The sequence below is a fragment of the Ochlerotatus camptorhynchus genome, unplaced genomic scaffold, assembly GCF_037179485.1.
Source record: "Ochlerotatus camptorhynchus isolate MF236.1 unplaced genomic scaffold, CSIRO-AGI_Acam_v1.1 ptg000196l, whole genome shotgun sequence".
In the NCBI taxonomy this organism is placed as follows: Eukaryota; Metazoa; Arthropoda; class Insecta; order Diptera; family Culicidae; genus Ochlerotatus; species Ochlerotatus camptorhynchus.
This window is the reverse complement of record NW_027040686.1, coordinates 2,060,550-2,074,946: the sequence shown is the minus strand read 5'-3', so window position 1 is coordinate 2,074,946 and position 14,397 is coordinate 2,060,550. Positions and strand designations below refer to the sequence as shown.

The following is a 14,397-nucleotide window of genomic DNA, read 5'->3' as shown; positions in this document are numbered from 1 at the left end:
TTCCTTTTTTGCTAATGAAGCTTTAACAGTATTTTGCTTGTGTGAATTTGTTGTGTGAATTTGTTTTTCAGAGTCCATCATTTCGATTGACCCGCTTTCATGCTATGGTTTATTGAAAAATATCGAATAAGCCAATTAGGCGAGAGACAACATGGCCGAATTCACAAGGTTCATTGCCCCTAGCGAACAATTCTGCAAAGTGTCATGGAATTCGGACAGGGTAAAGTCAATTCGATTCGTCAGTTGGCGTGGATTTGCTCAGATTGTAATAGTTAAGTGCATGATTTCGAAAGACAACTATGACACCTCAAAGATAGGTAGACTATTTTAAATATTTTTTATTACAAGACACTCAGGACTTTGGTTTGAACGAATTTATCAAAACACTTGATCATATCCACCCTGCAAAATTTGTATTAAATTGTGACTAAAAAAACATGGTGAGTATTTAAATCCTTAATTGAATTCTTTTTATGTCAATTGATTCATGGTGAAAAATTTCTAAATTAGTAGCTAATAAATTTGAACAAAATCATGGATATAAAATGTAATGCAATAGTTGCTATGCCTTACTAACGAAATTGATAACAATAATATAAAATGTCAATCAGACATTTTTCACTCAAAATCACATTGTCACTCAAATCACAAATCACAGCACAATCTCAGTCACAACTTCACCAAACACACAATACATATTTACTTACAAATTTTGTTCATTGACATCATTCTGCACATACCTGTAACAAGAGAATATAAAAAAGTAAGTCAATAAGTACCATTTATAGACTGAGTAAATGATCTAACTATGACGAAAACTAATTTTTTAACCAAATTTTCAAATTTTGGCAAAGGTTAGGTTAAACAGCAAAATTTGAACAAAGATCTAAATGTACTGAACATTAGCAATCGGTTATCCGGTAACAACGATGAATCAGAATCTTCAAGATCAATAACAGCGCCGATAACAATGGTCATCGGGGAGGGAAAGGATTGTTAGTATAACATCGGTTGTTTTTTTAGACTGAATATGCGTCTGACTCCCCACTGCTGTCATAAGAAGGACATTGTTCGGGAGTAATGTCACCAAGACACTGCAACCCTTATCCCCTATCGCACACTACAATAGGATCATCACCATCTACCTACAGTATTGGTCTTTAGAAGATCTGATGGTAATCTCGATAAACTATCACTCATTCTCTTCTCGATCCCAACACGATGCACAGTGGGAAAAAATCGACATAAAAGGAGCAAAATTCATTATCTCTGATCAGCGCTGATTTAACCTTTGCAAATAGAATAATTCTTATGGGAAAAATTCTCAGAAATCCAGTGGGAATAGATTCGTCCTGTGCAGAATAGAGCAAGTTGGGATTTTTGGAGCATTTTACTCAAATTTCTTAAAATTTAGTAAAAATGACTTAAAAATACCTCATTGTGGTTGATATACGTTCTGAAATATGATCATTCTTGTAGAAAAACATCTAGAGAATCCATTGAAAATGGTTTTAAACATCACCAGTCTGTGCAGACTATGCATTTCAGTCAATTTTACCCCTATTTCCTTATTTTCGATATTTTTTAAAAGTCAGTAGTCAGTGATAAGAAAACCTGTCCAATTAAAGTCCTTCTTGAAGGAAAACACCTTAGGGATCAAAAAATTACAAAAAATTACATCGAAAGGTAAGCTGATATATGGAGCCATTTTTCCTAATACTCCCCTAATTATGAAGTTAATCACTAGTGTTACACGGTTAAACGCGTTAGTGCCTGTCATACTATACCCTCGTGTACTGTATTTTTGTAAAAATGACTGAGGAATCGAATGGTGATGGTTTCATCTTGAGAAAATTTCAGTAAATTACCCATTTTGCCCAATTTCCTACTTTTACTGAAACATAAAGTCATGATAGGCCTGTTATTTTGATCGTTCGCGCACTTTCCCTCTGTAAAAATGTGTGAGAAATTTAATGGTGATGGTCTTAATTATCAAATATCTCTCAATTATCAAATATCTCAAATATCAGCTTCTTACCTATTTTTCCTGATTATCTCCTTTAATTTAATAAATCAAGTAGTATTCGAATTCACGCATGTAATATCGAATACTCGTTTATTATATCATTGTAAATATGTTTAAAGCATTAAAAATGCTTGTCTCACCTTGCCCAATATTTAGATAATTAAACATTTTGCCCGATTCTCCCATTTTATTGAAGAAAAAAAGTGCGGCAGAAATTGTTTGTCATGAAGAAAAAGGAAGAAAATTATATTATTATTGCTTTCCATATCTGACATAGCGTTATCGTTCAGCTCGGTGATCGCTTGTCATTTTGTCATTTGGAGATATTTTTGATTCCTTGAGAATGAGAGATGAAAATATTGTCGATGCTCAGCTCTGCGAAAAGCAGCTTGAGTGATGCGAAGCTTATCTTGCAATTGAGCGAACATCTCCATCACTGGTAAAACACATAAATCAGCGTAATATTGTACAGGAGTTATAAATAATTGTTAACAAATTCCTCCATTCTACCATGTAAAGCACAAATATTAGGGAGATTTTACACAACACACATAGCTTATCCAAAATATACCCTCTCTTCATGATTCTACAAGTTGTTGGATAAATAATGGTGTTTTAGGGTGATCATTTTACCAGATGATGCGGATCTTCACGAGGACCAGCCAGTTGCAATCTAGGTTTCAAATTTAGGTGACATGCACTACTTCAAAAGATGTGAGTCCTGTATGTCGTACATCCTTCACAATAAAAAGCTACATTTGTATCATATAACGAGCTTTAGGAACATCTACATCACTCCGCGATAGCTTTCAGTCTTCGATAACGTCGATCCTTTTGATGAAAAATATCATCATTGAGATGAATTTCAGTCAAAATTGATTATTCTGACTCACCATTATCACGAAATTCTAAATATTAGCTACAGAATAATATAACAATATTTAGGTGCTACAAAATAACCAAATTTCCGGTAAGTAAAAATCCCGTTCGGTCCCTCCCATAATACGTAATAAAATTAACCAACTCCAGAGAATAACACTACCCCTAGAGCAGAAGACCTTTGATCGCACTCACTACCATTTTTCTCGCAGCACCACCCGCACCGAGCTAAAAAGTCCTATCAATATTTACAAAACTAACACCATCATCGTCGTAATCATTATCGTCATCGCCGTCATTTCAAGCGGGCATCATCACCGGTCCGGGTCTGAAGGGTGCATGGCTTTTCCGTTTTTTGCAACCTAAACACCGACCGACAACTCCAGAGAGATAGAGCACAGATCAGCGCAGGGCGCACGCGATCCTAACGAACATCAGTCAACACTCAAATTGATGACGAAGCTGCTTCTCGGATGCCACCTCCACTGCTCTGATGCTATGGATCGGCAGCATGGTGGCAGCAAACGAGCGGCGAACTTTTTCACAGAGCAAACAAGCGAAACAGTACGTCGGACGGCGACGTCAGCACTTTCAATTATTGACATATTTTATTTTAAATGAACGCGGAGATCAATAATAAATTAATCAAAACAGGCTATTCATGATAACGGCTTGGGCAGCTGAGGCAGCTGGCGTAGCAATTCAGTCGCGTCGAGCGTCGAACTCGACGTTGATAGGGCGAGGGGATGGGAACGGCACCGTTCAGCATTATGAGGGCATCTGTTCATTGAGAACGTTGATGAATCTTAATGGATGCCGATCGAGAATTGGTTTGCTGGTTGGGGCGAAATTTGTAATGGAATTTGTTGTTGAACTGCGTACATAAGCTTCATATTTGTGGCGTCGTCGTTCAATCAAATGATTCAAATTTCATTACGAAATTTAACACCACAAAACTACAAAGCAAACACACACCTGCCTCAGTAGAAATGCAGCACCTCAAAACATTTCCACTCCATCCAATGCTTAATCGTGGCGAAACCCAGATGTTTCCCAAAAATAGAGCAGTGAATCAAAGTGCCATAAAACAAGCGCTCCTCCACAACACTAGCATCCACGGTATCGAGAGTGGCTGCAGCAAGAACCAAGGCAAAAATTGCCCGCAGGGAAAAGGAAAACCACAAGAAAATAGCTCCTCTAGGATGAAGTTTGTAGACGGCAGGGCGAACGAGGCATGGCGGGTGGAAAAATGAGTGGAATATTAAAGAGTAATTTAAACTTTTATTAACTTATCTGTGGTGTGCTCGTAAAATGGCGTAATATTTACAAACAATGTAAGTGCGGGTATGTGCTCGAGAGCGATCCAATGGATGGGAGAGAACGAGAACCTGCCGGATCAACACAAGATGATTCACTCATCAACCGTAGGAAGCAGTAGCTCAGTAATAATCCAGGGCCTCCCTCGCATCCATTCGATTCCACCATCCCGGCCAAGCATTGCCAAAACCACACATATCGCGGTCGAGACGGAGCAGTCTTGTGTGTTGTAGGTAGCTGTACGTGTATGTTCTTACTATGTGTATACATGTACATTACAACTGAATTGAATTAAGTCGGGATAGACGAGCGCGATGTGTACGGACAAAACAAAAATAAACATCCAAACTGTTGCACGGTCCCGCTTGGATGCGCTCTCCCTGACCTAGCTCGCTAACACTGACCCCCCGCCCTTCCCTTTGATGACCCAAGCAACCGACCGACGGACCGAGCCGACGCAGCGCAATATGAATGAAAACAGAGCAGCCCAGTAGTGCCCCTATCTGCCATCTACTATCTCACACTACCATCACTACGCCCAAGTCCAAGAATAAGTAGACGACGGCGAGCATAACAACAGTAAAAACAACAAGTCGTCCAAGCACAAGCCGGAGATAGAAGATGGAAAAAATAGTATCATGAATTGTTCTCATTTGCATGCGAGCTGTCTGGAGAAATGTTGTGATTTTACCCTCCTAGGCAGTGTGGTGCTTCCTCCGAGTGATTCTCCTTGCCTTGCATAGCTGACGAGCTCAATTCGGAAGGTTTCCCGAGGGTGCATGGACGTACGCAGGTTGAGTGAGGCATTTTCCTCGTCTAAATTAATCGCAATAGGTTCTAACTTACTGATTACTCGACTGTGATAGGATTTCATCAGACTGACGGTAGCCTATCAAAGGCAAATAAGGATCGCTCAGGATGGGATCAGAAGCGGATTCATTTGTAATGTTATTCGGAGTGTCTTAGATTTGACCATTTAATGATTATTATTGGATATACGGAAGTGCTCGAAGGTCATTTGGAAAATTGTGTTATGATAAAATTACTATCATTCTTTGGATGAATATGTTTCACCATTTTCTCTGGGATTTATTTCCAAGACATGATTTCTTTGGCGACAATTTTCAAATTATGCTTGCAAATGTGACATTTATTTTCAATTAAAGTCTGGAACGCGTAAAAATTGGTCAAACGAGCCGGGTTGTCAACGTTTAAGAAGGTAAAGGTGGCGAACCAAGATTAACAAGACAAACAAAACACGTCGACAAAGCAACGGTCCCGAAAGCTGTATACGAATCTGCTTACAAAGTTCGATTGTGTCGACGAAACTTATGTGAAGGTGGATTTCAAGCAGCTTCCGGGACCGGAGTTTTATACCGCATCAGAAAAAGGGAAGGTGGCTGAAATTTTCAAAACCATCAAACTATCGAAGTTCCCGAAAAAATATCTCGTCTGGCAGGCCATACGCACGTGTGGTCTAAAAAGCGGCATTTTCATTACTACGGGAACCATCAATCAGGAGATCTACGTCCAGGAGTGCCTGGAAAAGCGGCAGCTACCATTCCTAAAGCAACATAATAGACCTGTGCTGTTCTGGCCGAACTTGGCGAGCTGCCACTATGGGAAAAAGGCAATCGAGTGGTACGATGTAAACAACGTGGTTGTGGTACCCAAAGACCACAACCCTCCCAACAACCCAGAACTCCGCCGTATCGAACAGTATAGGGCCTTGGTCAAACGGAATAAAAAAAAAAAACTAATAAATCCATGAAAACGAGCAGCAGTTTTAATCTAACTGGCGTTCGGTGGCGAATAAGCTCGATGCAACCACTTCAAAATTTAATGGAAGGGGTTAAGCGGAAGGCATGGCAGTTTGAATTTGGCAAACCAAAAGAATAAACAAACATTTTTTTTCCTTTAAATATATGAATTGAACTACCAAAAGAAAAATAGTAAGATTTTTGTGACATGATTTTTGACTGAAAGAAACGATTTTTTTGTCGACCAATTTTTGCACGTTCCAGTCTTTACTTCTTTCCAAAGGAATCATACAGCCACCTTTATTTTCACTTCCTCCGTGAGATTAAGAGCTAACTATGAACGGTAGTGCGGTTTTAGATTCGTCTGTAGTTTGACCGGCTATGGTGACCAGTGGGTCGATGAGACTCATTGAGACGATGGGACAAGACAAACAAAAACTAATTAAGAAAGACAAAATACAAAGGAATTAAATTGCCAACTCAAAAGGGTACTCTGACGTAATAAATGGTAAAATTCATCGAGTAAAAATTGCCTGTCATACAATTCACCTTCGTAGACGCCCACTTTTGAGAGAGTCCACCTTCTCATTGCCTGGGATAGAGCAATGTGAGGGGACCCACACAAATGTATACCCACGAAGTTTCATTCGGGATTGTAATAAAAGTTCCGAAAATTTCGGGTACTTCAGGGAAGCTTGAGAATTTCAAGGTGGATCCATCAGCTTCAGTGAAACTGCAGAATTTTTAAGAAGTTCTATTTACTCCAGGGATATTCAGAGATCTTAAGGAAAATTTAATTAAGTTTCAAGAGCCTACGAGATGCTAGGTAATGATATCTTCAGGGAAGCTCAGATATCGTTCTAATAACTTCAGGAAAGTTCAGACTTTCAGGGAGGTTAAAAGATCTGTAAAAATTAGTTTGGATAAATTCAGGACAGCTCCATTAACTTTATGAAAAGTTTGAGAAACTTTAAGAAAACCTATTTACGTTGTTTTCTTCTTTTAATTCTACTACTATTTGTATCACTTTCACTTTCACTAATACACTTTCACTAATTTACATTCACTAATGCACTTTACTTATTCACTTTAACAATTTACTTTCACTTTCGCTTTAAACTATAACAGATATGCAGGGTTGCTTCCACTCACTTGCTATAAAAATTTGTTTTTCGGAATAATGAAATCATTAGATGATATAATGATATGTTGTACTTGCAAGTAACAAGAAGAGGGTAAAAAGTATGTGTTTGGCTCACAAAACCTGTCAATTTCACTTTCAGATCGTTACAATCAGCGATCTTATGATTCGTGAGCGTTCACTCAGAGTGAGCGCCCACGAATCGTGAAATCGCTAATTGTGACGCACTGAAAGCAATATTGACAGGTTTTATGTGTCAAACACATACTTCACGACCTCTTATTTTAACCTTCAAGTACTAATAGCAACCATGCAGATATGTATTTCGTTTACTACTTGCAAACTTCTTCAGTATCTAGTCATAGACTTATAGACATAGAATGAAGTCTATGACTAGACAATGGAGAAGTTTGCAAGTAGTAAACGAAATACGTATCTGTTATAGTTTAAAGTGATAGTAAAAGTAAATAGCGACAGTTAATTAGTAAATTGAATTAGTGAAAGTGAATAAGTGAAACTAAGTTAATGAAAGTGAAAATGATACAAATAGTAGTAGAATTAAAAGGAAAAAAAAACAACGTAAATAGGTATGCAATTATTCTAATAAAACGGTTATCAGTCAATTGAGGTTGAACTTTAAGAAGTGGGGGAGGTCCAGAGAATTCTTGCGCAATATATAAAACTTTATACACATATTGTAAACTTCACAGTGGTCCTGAAATTGTCAGGGCAGTTTGAATATTTGTTTAACAGCTCCATTTATTTCAGAACAGTACCATGAACTTCAGGGTACGTTCAGGAAAATCACGGAAGATCAGACAACCTCACGGCAGTTCAATCACAGAGAACAGACGTTGAGGCACGAATAAAATTTCTCTAAAAACTAGTGTAAAGATTCCTATTCGACTTAAGTGCCACTAACGGAGACTTTCCCACTTAAAAACCCTCTTCGACAACCTGATGACACTGTCGTTGCACAATTTACACTGGACACTAAGTGTTGGTAGCGCCAAGTGGCAATTTTCAACAGAAAATTTATCAATACTAGCGCCAAATTTGTCGAAAGTGGAAAATGTATAGAGAAAATCAGGAGATGCTAGCACCACGTAACGGCGACGTTCTCACTTATCTTTACACAAGTTTCTGGCTGAAGTTGGACGTATGTTCTCTGTGGTTCAATTAACTTCAAGCAAATTGCAGTTCCGTAAAACTCGGGGAATGTGTGCAATTTTTTAGCAAAGTTCTGACATCCTTAGAGATGATCAAAGATCGCCAGAGAAGTGTGGAAATTTTTAGACAGTTTCATTATTTTCAGAAAGTGCTTAATGGAAGATCTAAGAACACCATATTACCTAGTTCCTTAAATTAATTGCAGAAACATTCAAGAAGGTTACACAAAATTTCTGAAAAATAACGGGGACTTCATAATGATATTGACGCATTTGAGGTGAAACATCAGTACATCAGTAGAGTAAACGCTCCTATAGTGTGTATTGAGTCTTCATGCATAACTATAGAAAACCTAACGCATCTAACGTACCGCGTTTCCCCTACATCAATAAGTAAAACAACGAATGAGTTCTTAAAATTCACGAATTTACGATCGTGGAATTGCTAGCTTGTACGAGTGGTATTCGTAAGTGAACAAATGGTTTCGTAGTTTCCACGCATGAATGAATCATTTTCGTAGGCAATGGTTAAGTCTGTACGAAACACATTTTTAGAATTATATGAAATATGCGTAATGTTGGAATTGCATCTGATGACATGTAATACAAATGTTTCGCACAAATAACGGAACAATTGTTTTATCTTTGAAACCCAGTTTTACGAAATGAGTGTGAGAAAATTAACGAGCAAATTTTTCAGTTTAGACGCTCGTGTATTGTTCGGAAAATTCTGAATATTTTGGTATACTGCAAGATTCGGTTCTACTTACCCTTAAAAATAGTGGCCACCTTTCACAGAGCTACGGAATAACTTCAGGATCAGATGACCGATCTTCTTCTTCTTCTTCGCATTTCAAGCTTATTGCTTATCGCATATTAGCTTATTGCGTGCTCTCAACTTAGTGTTTTAGATGCATTCCCACAGTTATTAACTGAGAGCTTTCTGTGCCTGTACCATTTCTGTATTAGTATAATTGTGTGGCAAGTGCAATCATACTCTATGCCAAGGGAAGTCGAGAAATTTTTCAACCCGAAAAATTCCTAGACCGGACCGGAAATCGAACCCAGCCACCTCCAGCATGGTCTTGCTTTGTAGCTGCGCCTTTACCGTCTGAGCTAAGGGATGACAGATGGCCGATAGCTTTATCAAAAACAAATGAGTCGTTATAAACAATTCATTCATCATATATCGATTTATCATAAAATTTAGTATTTAATCTATACTTCTAATTAAGATGCAACAAATTAGGCTTGTCTAATAACTGACCTATTAAAAAAAAATCCCATCAGGAAAACTACACACGCCCTTGCTCAACATGGTGAAAAGAATACGAGCAAAGGAAGTCGTGTCATTTCCTGTACAATTGCATCGCATACAGTCTTCCTCTGGTGACCCCCATCCCCCACCCCACCCCCTTAGCCATGATTTAGACGGTATCGCAGTCGTCACCGCCGTCGTTCCGTTGGCATATCTAGTGCAATCAATCTCGGGCGATGTGCCTGTCAAGATTCACCGCACTCGACGCTCTTCCACTACTGTGAGGATCTGAGTGAATGTACTCCACGTGTTTCTGCGAAAACGACTGACAAGTTGCACTCGCTCAACATGCCCCAGCAACAGTAGTTGAATTGGACCTTTACCCGCATCGAAGTTTTGCACAACGCAGTATCGCACTGCAATCTTTTCCCGGCCAAAAATGACCTTTTACTTGCTCCCGGGAAAGAGGATTCCTGGAATCTTCGCCGTGACAGCCAATCAAGGTGAAAGTGTGACCAACGAAGGATTCTGAAACGGGCGAGAAAGGTAATTTAACATCAATTAACTCCCAACGTGTTCTCCGTCGGGTCAGAGGCGGCAGCGGTAATAACATCAACAGCATCTCACCCGAGGAGAGTTTACTTAACAAGATTTCTGTTTTGCCACTTTCTCCCTCTGTTCGTTGCTTTGCAGGAGTATAGTTCGAATTAATAGAAGTGGCCTTCTTTTCTACGAGCTGTAAGCGCAATCGTAGAACGTAGGTAGAGCACTCCTGCTCCTATAACACACCTTCACTCCGATCACGTTCTACCGGAGCGAAAGTGAGCGCAAACGACCGACCGACCGACCTTCTTCGGTCGGAAAAATATCAGATTTAATTAATGCAATTAGATGGCGAAAATGTACCCCGGCTCAAGACTGTGAGTAGCTGTCAAAATTGCCGGTTTAGGTCGTCGGTGTCGCGTACTAGGTTGAAGCGACGCAAGGGGTTTGCGGATGACTGTGTCAAAACCCACTGTAAAGTGCCCGGGAAGGTAGCATTTAGCGAATTGTGTTTAATGAGCCGCGGGCTCAACAAGCTCCTTGTCGTTGATGTTCGATGTTTTGAGGCGGAAGAACAGTGAACTTTTCAATGAGATGGAAAACTGATAGTTCTAGATGCTGAAGGCAAACAATTAGTGTCGTAGGAAAGTAGATGCAAAATTGAAAAGGTTATCCTTCCTTAGGTCAGTCGGTAAAGGCGCAGCTACAAAGCAAGACCATGCTGGGGGTGAATGGGTTTAATTTCCGGTCCAGTCAAGGAATTTTTCGGGTTGGAAAATTTCGCGACTTCCCTGGGCATAGAGTATGATTGTAATTGCCAAACAATTATACTAATGCAAACATGGTGCAGGCATCGAAAGCTCTCAATTAATAACTGTGGAAGTGCATCTACAACATTAAGTTGAGAGCATGTAATAAGCTAATATGCGATAAGCAATATGCTTGAAATGTGATGAAGAAGAAGGAGAATAAGAAGAAGAAGAAGAAGCAGATCATGACTAATAAATACACCTCAATTGGTTCTCAACTAAGAAATCTTCAAGTCCTTCCACAGTTTTGACGTAGGACTACGTCTTTGTTTTCTAAATGGGGGTACACTTTGCGAGTACGAAAAATGAACATGTAACGGAAAGTGGTCAGGTTTTAAACGCATATATCTACAAAGCATTTATTCGAAACATGTCGTCCCCGTTCCAGTTTGTAGGGTATTTCACAAGTTTTTATAAACCAATGGCCACCATCTTGGACTTCAATCGGACATCGGTTTTCAGCCTCTACCCGTCGCCTCTTATTCGAAAATATCCATATATTTATATCATAAATTTATTTGTCAAGGCTCATTCGCAGCAGCTTCCAGGAGCCGAAGTTTAATTTTTGTTTAACAAAATACCTTAAAGCAAAAATTAGTAGATCGTGGGCCGAGTTTTCACCCCTGGCTCCTCTCTATGGGAAACCATTGGGTAAGCAAGTGGCAGTGACACTACGGAGAACAAACGGCTGATAAAAACAAAATCTCATTAGCAAGCATCAATTGGCGTTTGAAGACAAACTAACCGACCCACAAAAACCAACCCAGTCTAACGATCCGCCGTGGCTATTGAATTAATGAAAATTTTTACTCAACTCATCCACCTACCAAAGCACCCTCGCTGCGTATGAACGACGACAACGACGTCGACGATTTGAACACGTCACGTGTTGTTGCGGTCTAGGTACTTCCGGGCACCCCGATCCAAACCGACATCCTAACGAGCTGACAACGATCTTCCTGGATATCGATAGCGTATGGAGGGGACGAAAAATGTATGAAATCTAAATAATCAGGTTTTAATGCATCGTGACAGAGTGGATAATTAAACGACAATCAGACGTCGCTTCGGCCACCGGCGGCCGATGCCACTCAGGAGCATTAGATCACTCTTCACTGGATGGAGCGAGAAAAAAGTAGTCGCACTGTGCGGTTGCGATGAGCCGCAGGGCGATTTGACAAGTTGGCAGATTTAAATTTAATTAGGTATCGGACGACTGCTGCTACTGCTGCTGCTGCTGCTGCTTGTTGCAGGCAGACCGTTCTCGCGAGGCCAGGATGGAAAAGTTTGGAAATATCAAAACGGTCTCTCTCGCTCCCTCGGTTTTTCCACTCGAATGCCTCCTTCGGGAAAAAAGGGGTGTGGAAAGGAATCATGTTTCTTCGCATTAGCGGCATTTCCGACGCATGGTGATGCGATTTTTGATGGACTGCATTGCCATTAGAGTGACATTTTGGACTCTTTCTCTCTCTCTTTCTCGTTCGGTAACGACGACGACGATGATGGTTTCGGTTCGGTAATTAAGGTCAACTTGTATTAAGCAGTCGAGATTTAATTTCAGCCTCTCTTTCTAATGAATCTATTTTTGACCAGCAAACTGCAGCTGCGGCTGCAGATTGGATCCAGTTAGGTCGATGGATTCAGGGTATCAATTTTCAACGGATCGGAATGTGTCAGAGAGGGAAACGAAGGGAGGAACTGCGGAGATCTGTTGGACAAACATTCTATTCACCTTTGAAAGGACGACGGATTGGATCTGATGCAGTTGCGGGACCACACAGAAAGTCTGGTTGGAGACGGGGGGTGGGCTGGGAAAATCCATTTGATGGGATTGGTTTTTTATTCCAACTGCTGGCTGTCTCAAAGAGTGTAGAAAAAAAAAGTTTTTCCCCTCCTTATTCGACGCAAGCTCGAACCACCACCTACATGGATGTAGGGAATCTTTTTGAGCGTGAAATGGATTTCTGGTAAAGTGATATTTCTTGGACAGTTTGAAAAGCGTGAGCCAAGCGATGGAAGCACGGTGGAATTGTTGAGTTGTGATCGATAAGATAACTTCAGGGTTAACATTTTTCCCGGAACCTTAGAAGTTTGGCTGGGGTGATGAAAATGGCGATAAAGCTAATGTACAGTACAGTTCGGAATGTACGCAATCGGGAAGGTTTCTTCATGTATCGGGCTAACCAAACCACAGCCGTAAAGCAAAACATTACGGCCAAAACGCGGGTCCGAAAGCTGTATGACCTGTATGAGGTGCTGACCAAATTCAACGGATGCATCCTTATGGAAGATGAAACGTATGTCAAATTGGACTTAAAACAGCTTCCGGGACTGAGGTTTTATGTTGCCAGGGGTCACAGAGATGTTCCTAAGAAATATAATCAACAATATGAAAGGACAGTTATACATCAACGAATGCCTGAAAAAAAGGGTATTGCCGTTCATTAGGTCCCACCAGGGCACCGTCAAGTTTTGGCTTGATTTGGTGAGTTGCCACTACAGTAAGAATGCGCAGCAGTGGTATCGCAATCATGGAGTAGACGTCATTGAGAAAGAGATGAACCCCCCAAAACTGCTCGGACTTCCACCCAATCGAAATGTATTGGAGCATCATCAAAGCTGAACTGAAGAAGAGTGGAAAACAGGCTAAGGATGATATTTCAATGGCCAGATCTAATCTAATCTAATCTAACACCAACACAGCCAGTTCTTGAAAGCATCCTGGAAAATGATATAACCTAAATCATTTTTCTTGTCTATTTGATATATGTTCCACATCGAAGATGCGTCACACATATCAAAACGGCCAGGCCTACTGTGCAGCATTTAAGGGGTAAGATGATTCAGAAAACATCGGGCCTGTTTAAATCGAAGATTTAAACACGATGCTTCAGAATCAAATAAATGGATGAAACGTGGACATCTCGTACCGTACGTTCCGATTTTGGTAATTATAGGATTGGTTGGTCGTTGGAAGCATCAAAGCTAGAAAGATTAAGTGATGCTCCATTTTCTTCTGACGGTTGGGACATGAGCACTACCTCTTGTCCTAGCCTTTTATGACTTATGGCTATAGCGCCATTACTCGCTTTCTGAAAAGAGAAGAGGGAAAGGAAAAGGAGAAGGGAAAAGGAGAAGGGAAAAGGATTATGTGAAATCTATGAACATAAACAATATTTTTGATTTGAAATATACAATATAGAAATGCATAACGGTGGTGGTCACTACCTGAGTCTTGTAACTATTATCAAGTCATAAAAAGTAACATGGAATAAAATGCTATTCTTTGATAATTGGAAAATTTTGATTCCCTAGTTTGAATTTGTCACGGCTAGGGTTCGGTGGTAGATCTTATTCCAGTAACGCACCGCAAAAAGGTGATCTCCCAACGTTACTAGTTTGAAAAGATAAAAAATTACCAAATGGAACGAACTCACCAAGTTTAGCTGCTTGACATGTGTTGATGTAGAAGGATTGGATCCGTTTCTTTGCACG

General features: G+C 40.0%; 1 protein-coding gene across 5 annotated transcripts in view; it reads right to left on the bottom strand.

Annotated features, from left to right (window-relative positions):
• Rbp6 (RNA-binding protein 6) overlaps positions 1-14,397 on the bottom strand; it is a 1,960,266-nt gene that overhangs the window by 1,818,270 nt on the left and 127,599 nt on the right. For 4 of the 5 annotated variants that reach the window (XM_065223773.1, XM_065223775.1, XM_065223776.1 and 1 more), the window contains exon 2: positions 708-740. The exons of the other annotated variant lie outside the window; for it this stretch is intronic. In XM_065223773.1, coding sequence (XP_065079845.1) covers positions 708-740 — 33 coding nt within the window. The remainder of the gene's footprint in view (positions 1-707; positions 741-14,397) is intronic. 5 annotated transcript variants of the gene reach the window in all.